General features: G+C 31.9%; 1 protein-coding gene across 2 annotated transcripts; it reads right to left on the bottom strand.

Moving 5' to 3' along the window:
• Window positions 1-252: 252 nt before the first annotated feature.
• Window positions 253-14,462, bottom strand: LOC143045379 (cytochrome P450 2J4-like). Of its 2 annotated transcripts, none has more exons than XM_076217834.1 (9): window positions 14,388-14,462; window positions 12,145-12,504; window positions 11,191-11,407; window positions 7,767-7,893; window positions 6,472-6,628; window positions 5,976-6,112; window positions 2,173-2,269; window positions 1,653-1,844; window positions 253-596 (listed from the first exon to the last, which is right to left on the bottom strand). In XM_076217834.1, exons 2-9 carry the CDS (start codon window positions 12,485-12,487, stop codon window positions 412-414), a joined length of 1,455 nt encoding a protein of 484 aa, XP_076073949.1. In that variant the 5' UTR covers window positions 12,488-12,504; window positions 14,388-14,462; the 3' UTR covers window positions 253-411. The 2 variants fall into 2 exon arrangements, with proteins under 2 accessions (XP_076073949.1, XP_076073950.1); XM_076217835.1 differs by having other exon boundaries at window positions 7,767-7,851; window positions 14,388-14,461.
• Between the last annotated feature and the right edge of the window lie 1,299 nt (window positions 14,463-15,761).

Here is a 15,761-nt window from a genome sequence, read left to right as displayed (position 1 = left end):
TCAGTTCTACCTAGAACTGATCCTGACAGTTCTACCTAGAACAGTTCTAGGGTAGAACTGTTCTAGCTAGAACTGTTCTAGGACAGGTTAGAACAGTTCTATGACAGAATATTCTGACAGTTCTAATGAGAGGTTAGAAGTGATCTCCACTGTACAATGTTGAAATTAATATAGCAAAATAAAAATGTCGGATGTTCTTCATAACTACGACAGTTATGACAGATGACACTTTAACCCAGGTCATACACAATATTTACAAAAAACACATTTATTTAAACGTGATATTACAAAAGATAAAAAAAAAATTGAAGGGAAAAAGACAACTATTTAAGCATTAAACAAGTAGGAATATCGTATGTGTTACATGAACAAGTTAAATTATAAAAAAGCATTAAAATCTTGAAGTTATCGTCAATAGTCCACAGGCTTCATAAACATTTTGAAGGGTTTTGGAAAAAGAGCAATCCCAGACCATTCTTTTTCCATAGGTAAGTTTTTCTCGTCTTCTGGAACTAATTCAAACTTTTGAAGTATATTTGTGATCATCAGAAATAAAGTCAGGTCTATCGTTGGCGAACCTACACACCGTCTTGGTCCTGGAAAAAATAATCATAACACAATCAAGAGTGTAAACGAGGTGTAAATATGGAAAAAAGGATAACATAAGGACTGTTTGTCAACGAGACAACTCTCCACCAGAGACCAAATGGCAGTGAAGTTAACAATTATGAGTCACATCTCAGCCTTCGGCAATAAGCAAAACACATACCGTAGTTGTGTCTACTTTGTCTTTAGTGCAAATCTGAATTGGAAACCTTGTGATCTGATGAATCTTCCCTTAAGCTGTTGTTCTTACTAATAATATACTCTATAGGAAACATCATAGTGATAGTTTAAGAATATTATGCCCTTCAGATATGTAATAATTTAGTTGCAGCAATAATATCAAAAAGCAATCATAACTAAAACCCAGTATCGCATACTATGTCAATGTGTAGTGTCTCATAAGTCAAATTTATGACTGGCCCGGGTTGTGATTATTTTATTGAATACTGTGATATGTAAATATTTTGTCAATCAATATGTGACACTATAATAAAATAAATATTTATATGTTTATTTCGATTATGTAGAGCCTTTTATGTAAAATGCTACAATAAAGCAAACTCATTTGAAATAATCAATTAGAGGTGATTACTAAACCAGAAGTGACAAAGTATCTCCTTTAAATAAAAGGTAAAGACATTGATTATACATTTTTGGATATTTTGTAGCTACATGTATGCACATGAATATTTACTAAATCAGATTTATCTATATTATTCCGCATTATTCCCCAAAAACACATGAATATTTACTAAATCAGATTTATCTATATTATTCCGCATTATTCCCCAAAAACTATGACAAAATATAAAGACACATTTTAACGTGAAAATACGCGTTTACTCTGTCATTTGAAAACTGGTAAGAACTGCAAATGAATATCAACAGTCGTCTGCAGAACCTACATTCATCACATCCTGAAATATATCTTCAATAAATCTCTGAACAAATAAAATGCAATCGAATTCTCGTTCAATAAAAAGGGCCAAGTAAGAATAATCGCCTATGATAAAATAACTACTGTTTATTGAATGTTTCATATTTACCAAGACCAAAAGGAATGTATCCGTTCTTATGAGGGTTTGTCCATCTGTCAGGGTCAAATACGTCAGGATTATCCCATAGTGTAGGGTCAATCTGTGGGTCATTTAAATCAAACAGTATGATTGATTTTGCTGGAATGTTATACCCCTCGACTGTTATACTCCGTTCGATGGTTCTGTATATTGCTAAAACAACTAGAAAAGACAAAAATGTTATAAGGCATCAGGATGCAGAGGATAATACATTTTTTTAATCAGCATGTGTAATTATAGCGTTTTTTTTTTTTTTTTTACAAATAATTTATGTATATCCTTTTTTATAAAATTAAAAGTTCATTCGTGAAAAAGGTCAATGGTTTATATATGTAGAATAAAAGCCGTGCTTCAAAAGTGTATCCTTCAATCATACTGAAGACTTCACTTTGAAGAACATCAACATTACATCAAAAAATAAAACTTCTGTATTATATAAGCATTGCATAAAATTAGGGTAAGGTGAATAAACAGTAGTTAAAATTCATACCTGGTTTTGCAATACGCAGAACTTCTTTGATCGTTGATTCGACGTAGCACAATTTATCTTTATCATCAATTGTGATGGGCCTTTTTCCTTTACATACCTTCAAAATACAAGGTTTAACATACTAATGAGCTCCAAATGTGGATCTTTGATTCTACGTTTAAAAAGTGTTGCATAAACTTTTTGAGAAACAGTGTAAGACAACACATAGACTGAATATTTCTTATGAGAAATTGCATAACGACAATCTAAGATGAGGGAGCAGTATAAGGCATTGGCTTAAGCCCCAGTCCCACTAGACCACCATCGCACTACGCTAACCGCGATCTAAAATAAGTTCAGATCGTGGTGAGGTCGCGGTATGATCCTGCTAGGATTATACCACGTTCTCACCGCGCTTATTCTGCGTCCTCTCTACGCTTACCAAGATCTTTCTACGCTCATCACGTTCTCACTACGACAATACCACGAGTTATCCGATTGCAACACGATCTTACTACGCTTTTACTGCGATTATAGTACGTTCTTATCGCGATTATAATTACGTTCATACCGCGATCTGACTACGTTATCAGTAATAACGTCAACATCGTGTTCAATATCAATACAATTCCATTCCTTCTATTTCTGATTAATACATATATTTGGTTACACGTTATTAATCCTACAGCCCATTGGTCCGACAACCCATTAGTCCGACAACCCAAAAGTCCGACAACCCAATAGTCCGACAATCCATTGCTCCGACAGCCCAATAATCCGACAACCCATAAGTCCGACACTTATTAGGGTATCAGGAAAAAATAAAATGTATCTGTCTGTATTATTCCGGGGGGGGGGGGGGGGGGGCACTTGCCAAATCATACCCTGTTCTAATCAGAAAACATTGCAAAACATACCCTTTTCTATACATGCTCAGAAAATGTATACCCTGTTCTAGGCCGTATAAAATAAGATGCAGTTCTAGACCCGGGTTCTAGACTGTATCTTCAACAGTTGAATAAGAGATCCTGTTCTAGATAAATACATTTTGTTAAAAAAAAACAGGGCATAAAAAGCGACCCTGTTCTAACCAACAGGACATGAAAAAGAAACCATGTTCTAACCAGCAGGGCATGAAATAGTGTCCCTGTTTTGCGGCACACCTTTACCACTAAAAATAAAGAAAATAACTCCCCAGGGTATTATTACGTTTATGTTATAACATATTTTTAAGAAATAACTCCGTATATATAACATAGGACTAAGGTAATTCGAATACTTTCTAAGTATATACTCAATTCGAAATCTGCATAGAGAATAGAACAGAAAAGAATATTTCATTTTCCAAATTAAAGATATTAAAACTTAGGCCGTGTTCACATTGACCTAATCTCGGTGTTGTGTTAGGAGACGACCATTTGATATTGGGGGGGGGGGGGGGGGGGGGCAGGAGTATTGGTTTTTTATTTTTGTAAACTAAGAGGACAGATTATTCATTTTCTGCAATGTTGAAGCAAGATTTTTCATTTTTATTAAAGCAAGAGAGTGATTATTCATTTTCACAACTATATTTTTGATATTCGAAAACAAACAATTTTAAATGATTTGTTTATTATAAATAAAACATATAGTATAGTCAAGTCATTATGTACCATTTAATTAGATTAACCATTCCCCTTTGCAGAAATGAATCTTTTAAATTCCCAACTGCATATACATGTATTGCATACATACATAGTATTAAAGTTTTGTTATAACTTAAGGCACTTTTAAATGTATTGGCAAACATACATTATGTACTACGGTCGAGCGGAACGAGGCAAACATTTAATTTTTTTTTAGGGTTTTGGAGCCACTGAAGGCCCAAACCATGCTTTCTGGGTGTTCCGAAGACCCCTTCATAATCTGAAAATGAAGTTTTGTTTTAATAGTTTTTTGACAACATTTATTTTGGTCTCAAAACAAAATGTATAAATTCAGTGTAAGACTGAAGTTTCTAGGGACAACATCAAAAGACCAATGTGCATGATAAAGCAAAAAAAATGAATTCACATAGTTAAGTCTGTGGCTGCTGTTTTTTTTTAAACTCACGATCGAGTTCATAACAAAATTAGTAGATTACAAAAGGAATGGAACACTAAACATAATACAGAAGGGCAATCAATGAACAACAGACAAATAAGAAATATTGATCTCGAAAAAATCAGGGCTACGTCTGAGGGAAAACAGAACTTTCTTCTTACAAGGCCGTGAACACAATTTGATATGGAGACAAGCGTTTGGTTTTGAAATTTCCTACATGTAGTTACGGCCCTGATAAAATAAAAGTGAGGTAAGGTTTCCTGAGACAATATACCTCAAGTTAAATGAAACCATTTTCAGACATTTGAAGTATATTTAAAAAATATTTATACTTTTGTTATTAAAAAAATTTGGGACGTGTTTCCAGATTTTTTTGGGGAAAAAAGATGAATTTATGAAGAATCTGGTGCCATCTCATACTTTAGATAAGACCAGCTGAATTATTTAATTTCAGTACATTGCAAGTCAGGTAATTTATTTTCAAACTACCACAGAACAAACCATTTATTTTTGTGATTATCAAGGCTGAGTTATTTATTTTCAAAATCCCCCCGAATATCAAATGGTCGTTCCCTTAGTGTAACTCACACATAAACTAAACATAATTACGTTTCCATTGATAAAACTCAATGTTTACATGTAGTTTAAATCATGTTTTGTCTACATGCAGTCGATAGTCGATGTAGGCCTTGTGTAGGTTAAGTGTACACTAAACTAGACATTCAGATTTTTAATTTTCCCATGTATATTTAAAAAGAAACGATGTTTATATAAGATTGATACTTATAACACTTATCATCAATACAGTTCTTTACAGAAATAGTTGTCTAAACTTGATATATTTATTTGTTATAAAACACTTCACGCAGCCTAATAAACCATTATCAAGACTCATCCATCATCATTGCCGAACACATAATTCATTTGAAAAGGTCTCCGAATCGACTGGACGTACACACTGGTAGAAATATTTGCCACTGGTCTTTACTCAAACAACGATTCACTCATCAATGAATTACTGAAAAAGGGTGAGGTTAATTTTTTTCTTTATGTAGTATCACAGATCCGTTAAAATACAATAAGAAATAAAAAAAAAACATACCCCCCACTTTGCCAAATACTCCTTGGAGAAAAAATACCATTTGAAACAAACAGAAAAGATAGAAATGTAGTGATCCTTAACAGCGCAATTCTTTTTCTTTGTCTGTAGCACGCTGAAGCAGCCTACGTTTTTATGCGTAATCGAGACATCTTCAAACTACTGCAAATCATTCAAAATGACTTTCTGAAAGGAGCAACCACTTTACTTAAAAAAAGGGGGTGGGGGGTTCTGAGTCAGAATTTTTTTCTCGCGCAATAGTCAGTTGTATTTAGTTTTTTTTTTTTTATCGATGATACCACTTCAATATTTAACACTATAATGTATGGGGAAACTTTGGATTCAGAATATGAGTTCATTTTAATCATCTGTATGACTCGATTTGTTTTAATCAAATTGTGGGAAAATCCATCCCCTCTTTTTTAGAGTCAAATGGTCGTTCCATAACTGCAACAAAAGTTGTTCGAAAATTTGTATTCGGTTCTATGTAATGAACATTTAAATGACATAGTTTACAAGTGTGAACAAATCTTATGTACAGGTAACTAAACACGGTGTATATTAATGTAAAACTAGTGTACATTACATTAAAGCAAATGTAAACATGTTTACTGTACACGGCGTTTGGTGTATGTTTGTTTACCTTATGTATTTCTTCCCTGCACTTCCTTTGAACATCCGGGTATTTCAATAGATAAAACACAATCATTATCATTGTGGCTGTGTAAGTGTCGTATGCAGCAATATACATGTCAACGATAGCTTGGAACACATTTTCTTCTGGAAAGATTTGAAAAGTAAAGATAAGTAAAGTTTTAATATAAGTCTTCCTTGAAGTTTAGAGTCACTCTCAGATTTTCCTGAATTGAAGAAACATTTTATAATGTCAATGCATATTTTTTTCGTATTTATTTTTCTCCTGCAATCATCTGGAAAATTTGTAACTCGTTTAATATTTAAATTAATAGTTCAATTTTACCCACGACATTCACGGAAATTGGTATCCATCGAATTATAATGAATCCAAATTATTAATCTGAGAAATATAATTTCTAGATGTTTTTAAAATTTTGCGAACTTCTTGTTCTTGAATGCTGGTTAATTGGTGTACATGTAACCCCTTTAAAAACAAGATTTACCTGATAATGCCCTGTCCTTTCTTTCTGATTCAGACAGATTCAAATAAGCGGCTAACAAATCATGTGGCAACTTTTTATTATTTTCCATAGCATGATTCTCCAATTTTTGTTTCATAAACCCATGCAATTTGTCAATTTCTCCGACTACTTCTTTTACCTGTAATGAATCTTAATGCTACAAAAATGCTAGCAGAAATATACATACTACCGGCGTAAAGAGTACATTGTTTTGTGAATGAAAATAAGTCTTCCATTTTTCAATTAGGACTGATGGATTATTTCTTTTTCTTTAAAAAAGTACAGAAAATATCGTGCATTTTTTTCAAGTCAATTGGAGATATTTCGTAAAGTCGTTAGCGACTCATGCCTTTCTTAATTAGTATTGACGCATAATGAGGGAAACGGAATAAAGGATAGTTAGTGTCTTTCTTGCAAAAAATATGAATATGGTTGATGGTCGTATTAAGCATTTAAGAAGAAACCCACAACAAGATCGCTCTTGAAAAAAGAGACTAAAAAATAAGAATAAAACTTCTGAAACCTTTTGTGTTTGTACGAGCAGACAGTGCAGTCAAAAATGTCTTTATACATGTATATCATATGCACTATATATCACAATTTTCAAACCTCAGTACTTTTATGTCCTATACTATGAATGCATTTCAGAACGAGCGAGGTTCGAACTCACAACCTCAGTGTTCACTGACTAATGGTTACGTTAGTAACTACTTAAACCATTCGGCCATCAAGGCCCCTTTTTGTATTTTGAATTTATGGTTAAAATAAAAATCTTCGACGTAGTTTGTTGTTGATAAATGGATTCATCAACATAATTTTGTGAAACAGATCGATAGGACCAGACACCAAGTGATATACACTATAGCAACACACTCGTCCGTGTGATTTTAAGGTGTATTTATTGGTGGCAATTGTGACTGTGTTTACAATAGACCTCTGCCATACCCTAAAAATAGGTTTGTCACTTTTAAATGAACAAAACGGTGGTATCTCGTGTTGCAAATAAAAAATACTAGTAACGTCTTATATAACAAACAAAATATTTCGTTACAGCCGATTCTATTGAGTGTGTAGTCAAAAGTGATATGTTTGGTTAGCTTGCTTGTTAGCTTAACCGTGAAGTAGTTATTAAGTCAGGTGTTACCTTTGCCTGCACACTCAATGAAATCGGCTGTAAGTGCTAGAAAGACAATCAAATAAGAGGATTGCAGGAAAGTACATTTTTCAAATAAGAATTTATATATCTTAATATATCTAACAGAGCATGTCAACTATACCTGAGACTTTGTAAACAGAGCTAGCCAACTAAAGAACGTTTCCTTTCTACCCAAACTCTGTCCATTTTTGAAAATGTACTTGATACTAGAACGTAAGGTATTAAGTTCCAAGTCATTATATTGAAATCTGTAAAACATATGATTTTAATAGTTCAAGTAGAATATATAACATTGTGAAAACAACTTGTATTTTCTGTTTAAAACAGTGAAAACCTTTTTTTACAAAACACAATAAGAACATACCATTCTCACGAATTTCATCACATAATTGAACGCTTCTTTTTGTAGTTGATTTAACGTTAAACGTTGATCATTGGAAGCATATTCTTAAAATGACTGTGTGCATTGTCAGCTCTTGTATTACATACTTATTGTAAAGCCTCTGTCACACCTTAACGAATAGCTCGAACGGATGCCTAACGGATAACTTTTTTTTTTCAATCCGTATATATCCATTAGACGTCCGTTCTTATCCGTTAGACGTCCGTCCATATCCGTTGCATGTCCGTTTAGCAAACGTTTTATCCGTCGACGTCCGTTCTGTCCGGTGGAAATTTTTGAGCATGTTTAAAACTTTGAACGGACGTCCAACGGATGAAATGTCCGTTGAACGTCCGGTAGGCGTCCGTTATGTACGGTACTCGTCCGTTTCGTTTCCATTATGTATCCGTTACGTATCCGTTATACATCCGTTGGAGGTCTGAAAGATAAATCCACCAACGTACTTCTACCGGACGTTTAACATATAAAACGGATGTTGAACGAATGAGAAATGGACTTCTACCGGATATATAACGGATAAAACTGATGATGAACGGATTTGAAACGAATAAATGCCAATTGAAAATTTCGCGTCAGAAAAGGTCATGAATTTTTATTATTCATAATCGATCTTAGAGTAAGGGCACGTCTTCACAATCAAGCAGTTCTTATTCAGGCCAGACACTGCCTTTTGGCGACATTTTGATTAACAAACAAAAACCAGTTAAACATGAAAAATTTTGAATATTTATGGGATTTACATGTATTATTATTGTCGCCTTTATTTTTTCTGTATCTTGTTCGTCTGTTTTATCCGGTACGCTTCCGTTAGGTGTCCGTTTTGCGGTACTCGTCCGTTGGATGTACGTTCGACATCCGTTCTGTCCGGTACGTTTCCTTTTCTCGTACGTTGCATATCCGGTGTGTGTCCGGCCGTTATGCATTCGTTACACGTCCGTTTTATTCGGTCAGTACATCAACGGACTCCCAATGGATAACAATTTTGTCATCAGTTAGTCGTCCGTTCGTGCTATCCGGTGTGACTGAGGCTTAAGGAATACAATGTCACAGCAGTCTACAATGGTTCTGGTTTTTCAGCCAATCCAAGTGTACGTTGCATCAATGACATTATTTTGAGCAGGACTATTTGATTTTTACTTATTCAACACACCAAGTTTTAATATAAAGTTATATATATATCATATATGAATTCACAGTCGAAGTAGGGTCGATAATTCTGAATGTGTTAACTGCACTTAATAATAAATGTTTTTTTTTTAATTATCAAAGTCAGAATATTTTCCATCACTCCGAATAGTGTGTATAGTACCATTTTCAAGGCCGGACCCTTAATCTTTCAGTAGTTTTCTTGACCTTTTTAATAATCATAAAATAAAGATCGTGCAACACGATCCTCATAAAAAACAGAGGCTGCTCTCATGGATGGATACTTTACACTTCAAATATTGCATTACATTATCCACGAAGGAACTTACATTTTTCAATTGTGAAAAAATCTAAACAAAAATAATCCATCACTCATTAGAAACAAATATCAAACAATACAGCGGGCTTGCAATTTAAGTGTGCTATTATAAACATGGATTATCTCCCGTTTATTAGACAAAATACCAACTAAACAGTTTAGCATATTAATCTATTGTAATAAAAATTCATAATATCTAATAAAATGTGTAGATTTAGCTAACAAGGTCCTTATATTTGTATAAAGTAACATTTATTTATAGTGGAAAATAGTTTTAACGTTAAATAAGCTACAATTAAAAATTGCTTGCTAGTCCCTCTCTGTGATTACCTTTAGATAACTCAGGTTCATTTCCCAATCAATCTTTCATGAAGGGAAGATAATTATAATATTTCAATCATAGTCTTTTTCAAAAATGATGAACGGTTCTTTATATTGGGTATGTAATCATTTTAAACGTTTCAAATTTATGAAATTATATTCGTACATCAATGTTTTTGATATACCAATAACAAAAAATGAAATATATTGAATTGATACATTTTGTAACTATTCAAATCTATATCAGAAACCTAAACTTAATTATAAAATAATGAACCTGTTAAAGGGAGACAATACTCGCATAACTTTTTCGAATTGGCACATAATACAACGGAATGTCACTCTTGCATACAAATGGCACATCAATATAATTAATTAACTGTGCAATCGCGCCCCACCTTCAATGATGATTCGCAATTATAAATATAACCAAAAGTTGTTAATCTATAGATAGTGAAGACTAATGAAATCTAACCCACTGTTGAAATATTTCTTTGCATTTTTTTTAAAACTTCCTCAGTGAAATGCTTGAGCCACTTGACTTTCATAGTTCATAATTAACGTTTTTACACAATATTTAAATAAAGTAGCTAAAGATTATTCGCTTCTCAAAGTGTAAGACGCAATAAAAATCAAATGCTGGCACCATCTTACCCAAAAACAGATTTAATTAAGTTCTGAACATTTCGACATTTCTTCGTTAAAACCGGTTTTAAACAAATCACAAGGACGTGTTAAGATCCGACTAAATACCCATAACCCGATATCGTCAGGTAAATTTGCTAAAGTAAACATACACAGATATACTCTACATAGTTTGATATTAAGCCTTATATATTATAGTGTATGCGAAGAAACTTTTTTTTTTAAGTATGTATTACTTTTTCAGTATTTTCTTTTTGACCGGGACCAATTTGGTGATGTTGTTTACCAGAATTATAGTGCAAAGATTTCCATCCAAACTGGAACAAGATGCCTTTTTAAACTTGAAGTGATGTGAGCATTCTTTGTTTTCCGTATTCAAGGTCTCACTGTGACTTTGAAATGATGAAAAGTCAGAACAGCAATACAAGAACTGATCGGATCGGCTTTTGCTTTTTTATGTGAATAGTTTTTTGCTGAGCATGTACTAATTGTGTGTCTTGGATGGATAACCCATATTCTTTTTCAACTATATATCTAGGCAAATAATTTTGTTAAGTCTAAAAACTGTAATATCGATACTCAAGTAAAACTTTATGGCGTCCTAAGAAACAAAATGGCGTCGCAGCGTACACCGAAAAATATTACGCATGATGCATTAGATTCTGAAACGGCGAATTAGATATGTCCGAACATGAAATATAAATTAATTACCTCTTTCCGAATACCATTATTGAGAGAACATTAAGTGTATTATCATAAAAACAGTCTAGAGGATCTGTAGCGTTATCAGGACTGAAGCATTTACAGAGTTCGTTGACCTCTTGTGTAAGCTCCTGTTGCATGTTCTGTTGGAAGGTTTCTGTCTGCTGTGATTGAAGTATAAGTTTATTCAATTCCTTCCACTGGTGTCCATTCGCCCATACAATACCTAGTCCATACACAGACATTTTATAAGAAAACTAATAAAATTGGTTTATATTCTAGACATGGACTAACTGGGGTTTTATATTCTGGACATGGACTTACTTGGATTTTACATACATAACATGAGTTGCGTCAAATAGAAAGCGACCTTTATATGCAAATAAATATCATTACATCTGTTAACCTTTTTTCAGGTTGAAAAGTCACCACAAAAGGTATGTAACAGTTTAAAAATTAAATTGGATTATTACAAGAACCCTACAAAACAGAACAAAACTCATCTACGACTTCTTTTTTTCGTAATTGATTGTTCTAAAACCAATCAAAGTACGGTGACATATAGTTGTTAATGTCTGTGTCATTTTGGTCTCTTGTGGAGAGATCTCTCATTGGCAATCAAAATACATCTTCTTTTTTTTTATATTTATTTATATTTGTAAATTCCGAAGGCATACTGAACATTTTACAGAGGGGACCAACTTTACCTACTACATGTATCACCAGTGCTTCAATCAAGGTTGATGTTCTCGATTTGGTCCAAATAAAATAAATAATATTCACCATTGTTCGTGTAGTAATTAATAAACTGTATTTATATTACCGTGTAGAAATGGAAAATAACTTCGCCATTTTAAAAGATATTGCAAAATATATCATATCGAATTTTTATTGATACAGGACGTACGAATGTTGAACGCATCATTTTTGTTAGGTTTTCTTTTGCATTGAATTTCGACTCACCTTTTTCTTTAAATACTTTCTTTGAACAAAACATCCAGTTGGGTCTTTGTGAAGAATTTTCGCCATCTTCAACCAAAATTCGGGATAAATTTTTATGTCCAGATATGCACACAACAGTTAATTGTCCTAACTTTAATCTGTAAACGTTCCCATACTTCTCTTGTAAACTCTTCGTCAACTGATAAAAGTTTTTGCTCCTACTAACCAGGAGAATATTTCCAAAAAAGGGCCAAGCTATTGGTCCTGGGAGACTATTCCCGGATACCATAAATCGGTTATTCAAGCAGAAAGTGACGAGAATTATGACTATTGTCACTAATACAACACTGGTGATGATTTCCATTATTCGTTAAAATGTAGCTACAAAATAAATAGAGATATAAATATTGAATAATTATAGAGTGCCTATCTGTTTCGTGTAATATTCATGACAGTGCTCTATAAAATCAAAATAAGGAGGTACAATGTAAATGGTTCGATGTTTATTTATGTACAAAGCATCTATGTCTATATATCAGCAGTTACCAAAATGGGAACAATTGAATTCTAGCGAAAATGAATAGCAAAAAGATTTTGTAGAGATTTTTTAGCCTATCAAATCTTAAAATCCATTCTCAGAGTTTTTTCTGTATTGATATAGATACATTGAAAAATAATAAATGTAATTCTTAAATATTATATTTTGATAATACAATGTTTAAAATTGAGAATGGAAATGGGGAATGTGTCAAAGAGACAACGACCCGACCAAATAAAAAACAACAGCATTGTATTTTTCAAGATTAATAAAATTCTTACAGACTACATGTGCACTTGTATTTTACATGTTAAACGTTATAATTATAGATCTGACTGGGTAGCATTACATAAGAAAGAACTGTTTCTTAAATGACATTGAATGTACAAGTTTAATTGTGAAACTTAATTGATGCTTAACATCGAGATTGACTAAAAACCATTGGTTTGATGTAAATAAGTTGTTTGCCATTGGCATAACACTAACGGGAAATACTTTGAAATTCATATTTACGATGGAATTCGATTTAGCACTTTATATTATCTGCTTTGTTATGATTATATAGACAAATAAATAAAACAAGATAAATACTTTATTAAAGTCTCACCACTTGTTACATATAAAATATACAGCTTTTTAAAACACAAATTAACAACAAGAGCCACTCTATTAAGAGTTATGAGAGACTATAAAACAATTTTTCTTAAATTATAATACAAATACAACTTAAGTCAACTATCATGAATATAAAATACATTTTCGCTTTATTAAAATTTCATAGCAGATTTTGACAGTAATAAATACCATATTTTCATTTGTAAAAAGAAATATAAATTTCTCATTATCAGACATATGTAAAAAGTTCTCATCAACAATACTAGCATGGTTAAAAATAACATTACGAATATCTGAATATACAGGAGAGTTTAACAAAACATGTTTTTCATCTTCAACGTCATCAGTACAGTTAAAACATAATTTTCAATATCAATATTCTCATAACGACCAGTTTCAATTCTGATGGGTGCTACACCACATCTAAATTTTGCTAAAGCACTCCTGTATCTACCTGGTATATTAAAAATTAAATAATTTTCTACGCCATATACATTTTTGAACATTCTATATGTACGTAATTTATTTTTATCATCTGACATAATCTTGTCATACCAATCTTCCTTAAATTTTGCAAAATAGGAACTAAATTTTACGCCAAACTGATTAGTTCAAAGTGGATGACTGTATTCAAATTACTCTTAAATTTATCAACTGAAACTGAATATGCAATATATTGAGAGGTCTGGACAAACCGCATACGCTATACTTAAGTAAAGATTCAAGATTTTATTCCCAAAACCTCAGACTCATACAGTTGTACAAGAGCAAAATGTAATGTTAATAATTACCAGAATAATGTATAAATAAGTGCGCCAGGATAGCCAAAACACAAATACAAGGCGGTAGTAGTATATAAAAAAAATTTGATATATATAATAAATTTTCGATTTTCATAATTTTCTGTACGAAAATTCTTATAATTGCTTTTGCACTTGTACATCACATTTTACGTGTATCGGACATACATTTTGTATTAGGCACTGTTTGTTGGAACTTATTTCTTATTTGATGTTTTTTTTTTCAAGTAACATGAGATAAATGTACTACAAGTAGCTAGTTTGCTTCTTCGGACGTCTCATTTGTTTTTTTGATAAATAAATGCACATACCTTAAACAAGTTGCTTCTTATAGTACGAGAACCATTTTGAAAATTAATAAAGTAACTTTTTAATTATCTGACAACGAGATTTTAAAAACGTAATGTTTGTTTACATGTTGATCTTTAATTTACATTGTTATTTTAATTTAATTTGAGGATATATAATGTTTATGTAAAATTGTACAATTAACTAAAATCTAACAATTTCTTTTAAATGACAACATAATTATTACTAGGTAATCTCTCTGTCTTTGTATACGTGTAACTTTTAAAGGATTAAATCAAATAAAGAAAATAACATTACGAAACTGATCAAGTACAAATGTATTTTAAAATAGCTAATTCAAGAATTAAAAAAATACACTATAGACAAATATTGAACGAATGACAGTACTAAAATAAAGCATTTTTTCACGAATTATCGTAGCGCCAAAGTTAATTATTATTGATATTCGAGTCGATATATGAATTGCTGTATTTTTTTATTAATTTTATTACATTGGTCATAAGTTTAATTAAGTTATTGAAATAAAGTAAAATCACCAATACACTTTATCTTAACCAATGATATGTAACATATTTTAAACAAGATGTTAATGTATGTGTCATTTGTGAAGTGTTATCTTATTTGCAATCATACCACGATTCTTTTTTTATATTTACAAATATGCTTATGGCTTCGGTCAGGTTTTATCGTGGCACGTGTAAGACCAGACGGAATTTTTGATTATTTTGTTTATTTGTTTTTTTTTGGGGGGGGGAAAGGGAAGGGGGATATAATTTATTTATTTATTTTAGGTTAAATTATGTATTTATTTTTTGTTTATTTTATTTATTCGATATTTATAGATAATTTTTTTAAACCTAGAAGTAAAATCTCTCAACTGCAGCAGTTTGGAATTGACTACTACATGTAACACAATGACTAATTCGACAATGTATATTTTTTTAATTCTAGAAACGGAGGTATAAGATACATGTATAATGAATTTCAAGTAAATTCAGGAATGATAACTTTTTATAAACCAATGTCAATATGGTTTCTTTGTGCACGATGTTAAACTGTAAGCATCTGTGATAAAATTTTGTTCTTTGTAATTTGCACTCACATCAAATTCATAACTGATATTACTAATTTGCACATCGTACTCAATAAAACAAATCTTGAACCCTAGATATGTCATCTTGGAAATATTTACAATAACAACCTTGGAATGGAAACTAATAGACGTATTCCGATGGTTTATACACTTTTATAAAATAGTGATTTATTGAGCATGACAAGTGTATGTACTGTATTCGTCGGTGCTGCATCAAAAACAAGTCATAATAGTTCAGAATTATAGATAACCTCTGATAAGAATGAAGACAATAATATAAAAA

Source organism: Mytilus galloprovincialis, chromosome 9 (genome assembly GCF_965363235.1).
Source record: "Mytilus galloprovincialis chromosome 9, xbMytGall1.hap1.1, whole genome shotgun sequence".
NCBI lineage: Eukaryota > Metazoa > Mollusca > Bivalvia > Mytilida > Mytilidae > Mytilus > Mytilus galloprovincialis.
Note: the sequence above shows the minus strand (reverse complement) of the source record. Positions and strands in the feature narration are given on the sequence as shown.

Excerpts from the sequence above, each read along its gene's own strand:
- LOC143045379 (XM_076217834.1), bottom strand. The coding sequence starts at position 12,487 with ATGGAAATCATCACCAGTGTTGTATTAGTGACAATAGTCATAATTCTC. Across the intron at positions 7,894-11,190 it reads ATAATGGTATTCGGAAAGAG|ATTTCAATATAATGACTTGG; the intron begins GTAATTAATTTA and ends TATGTTTTACAG. Across the intron at positions 6,113-6,471 it reads AAAGGACAGGGCATTATCAG|AAGAAAATGTGTTCCAAGCT; the intron begins GTAAATCTTGTT and ends AAATCTTTCCAG.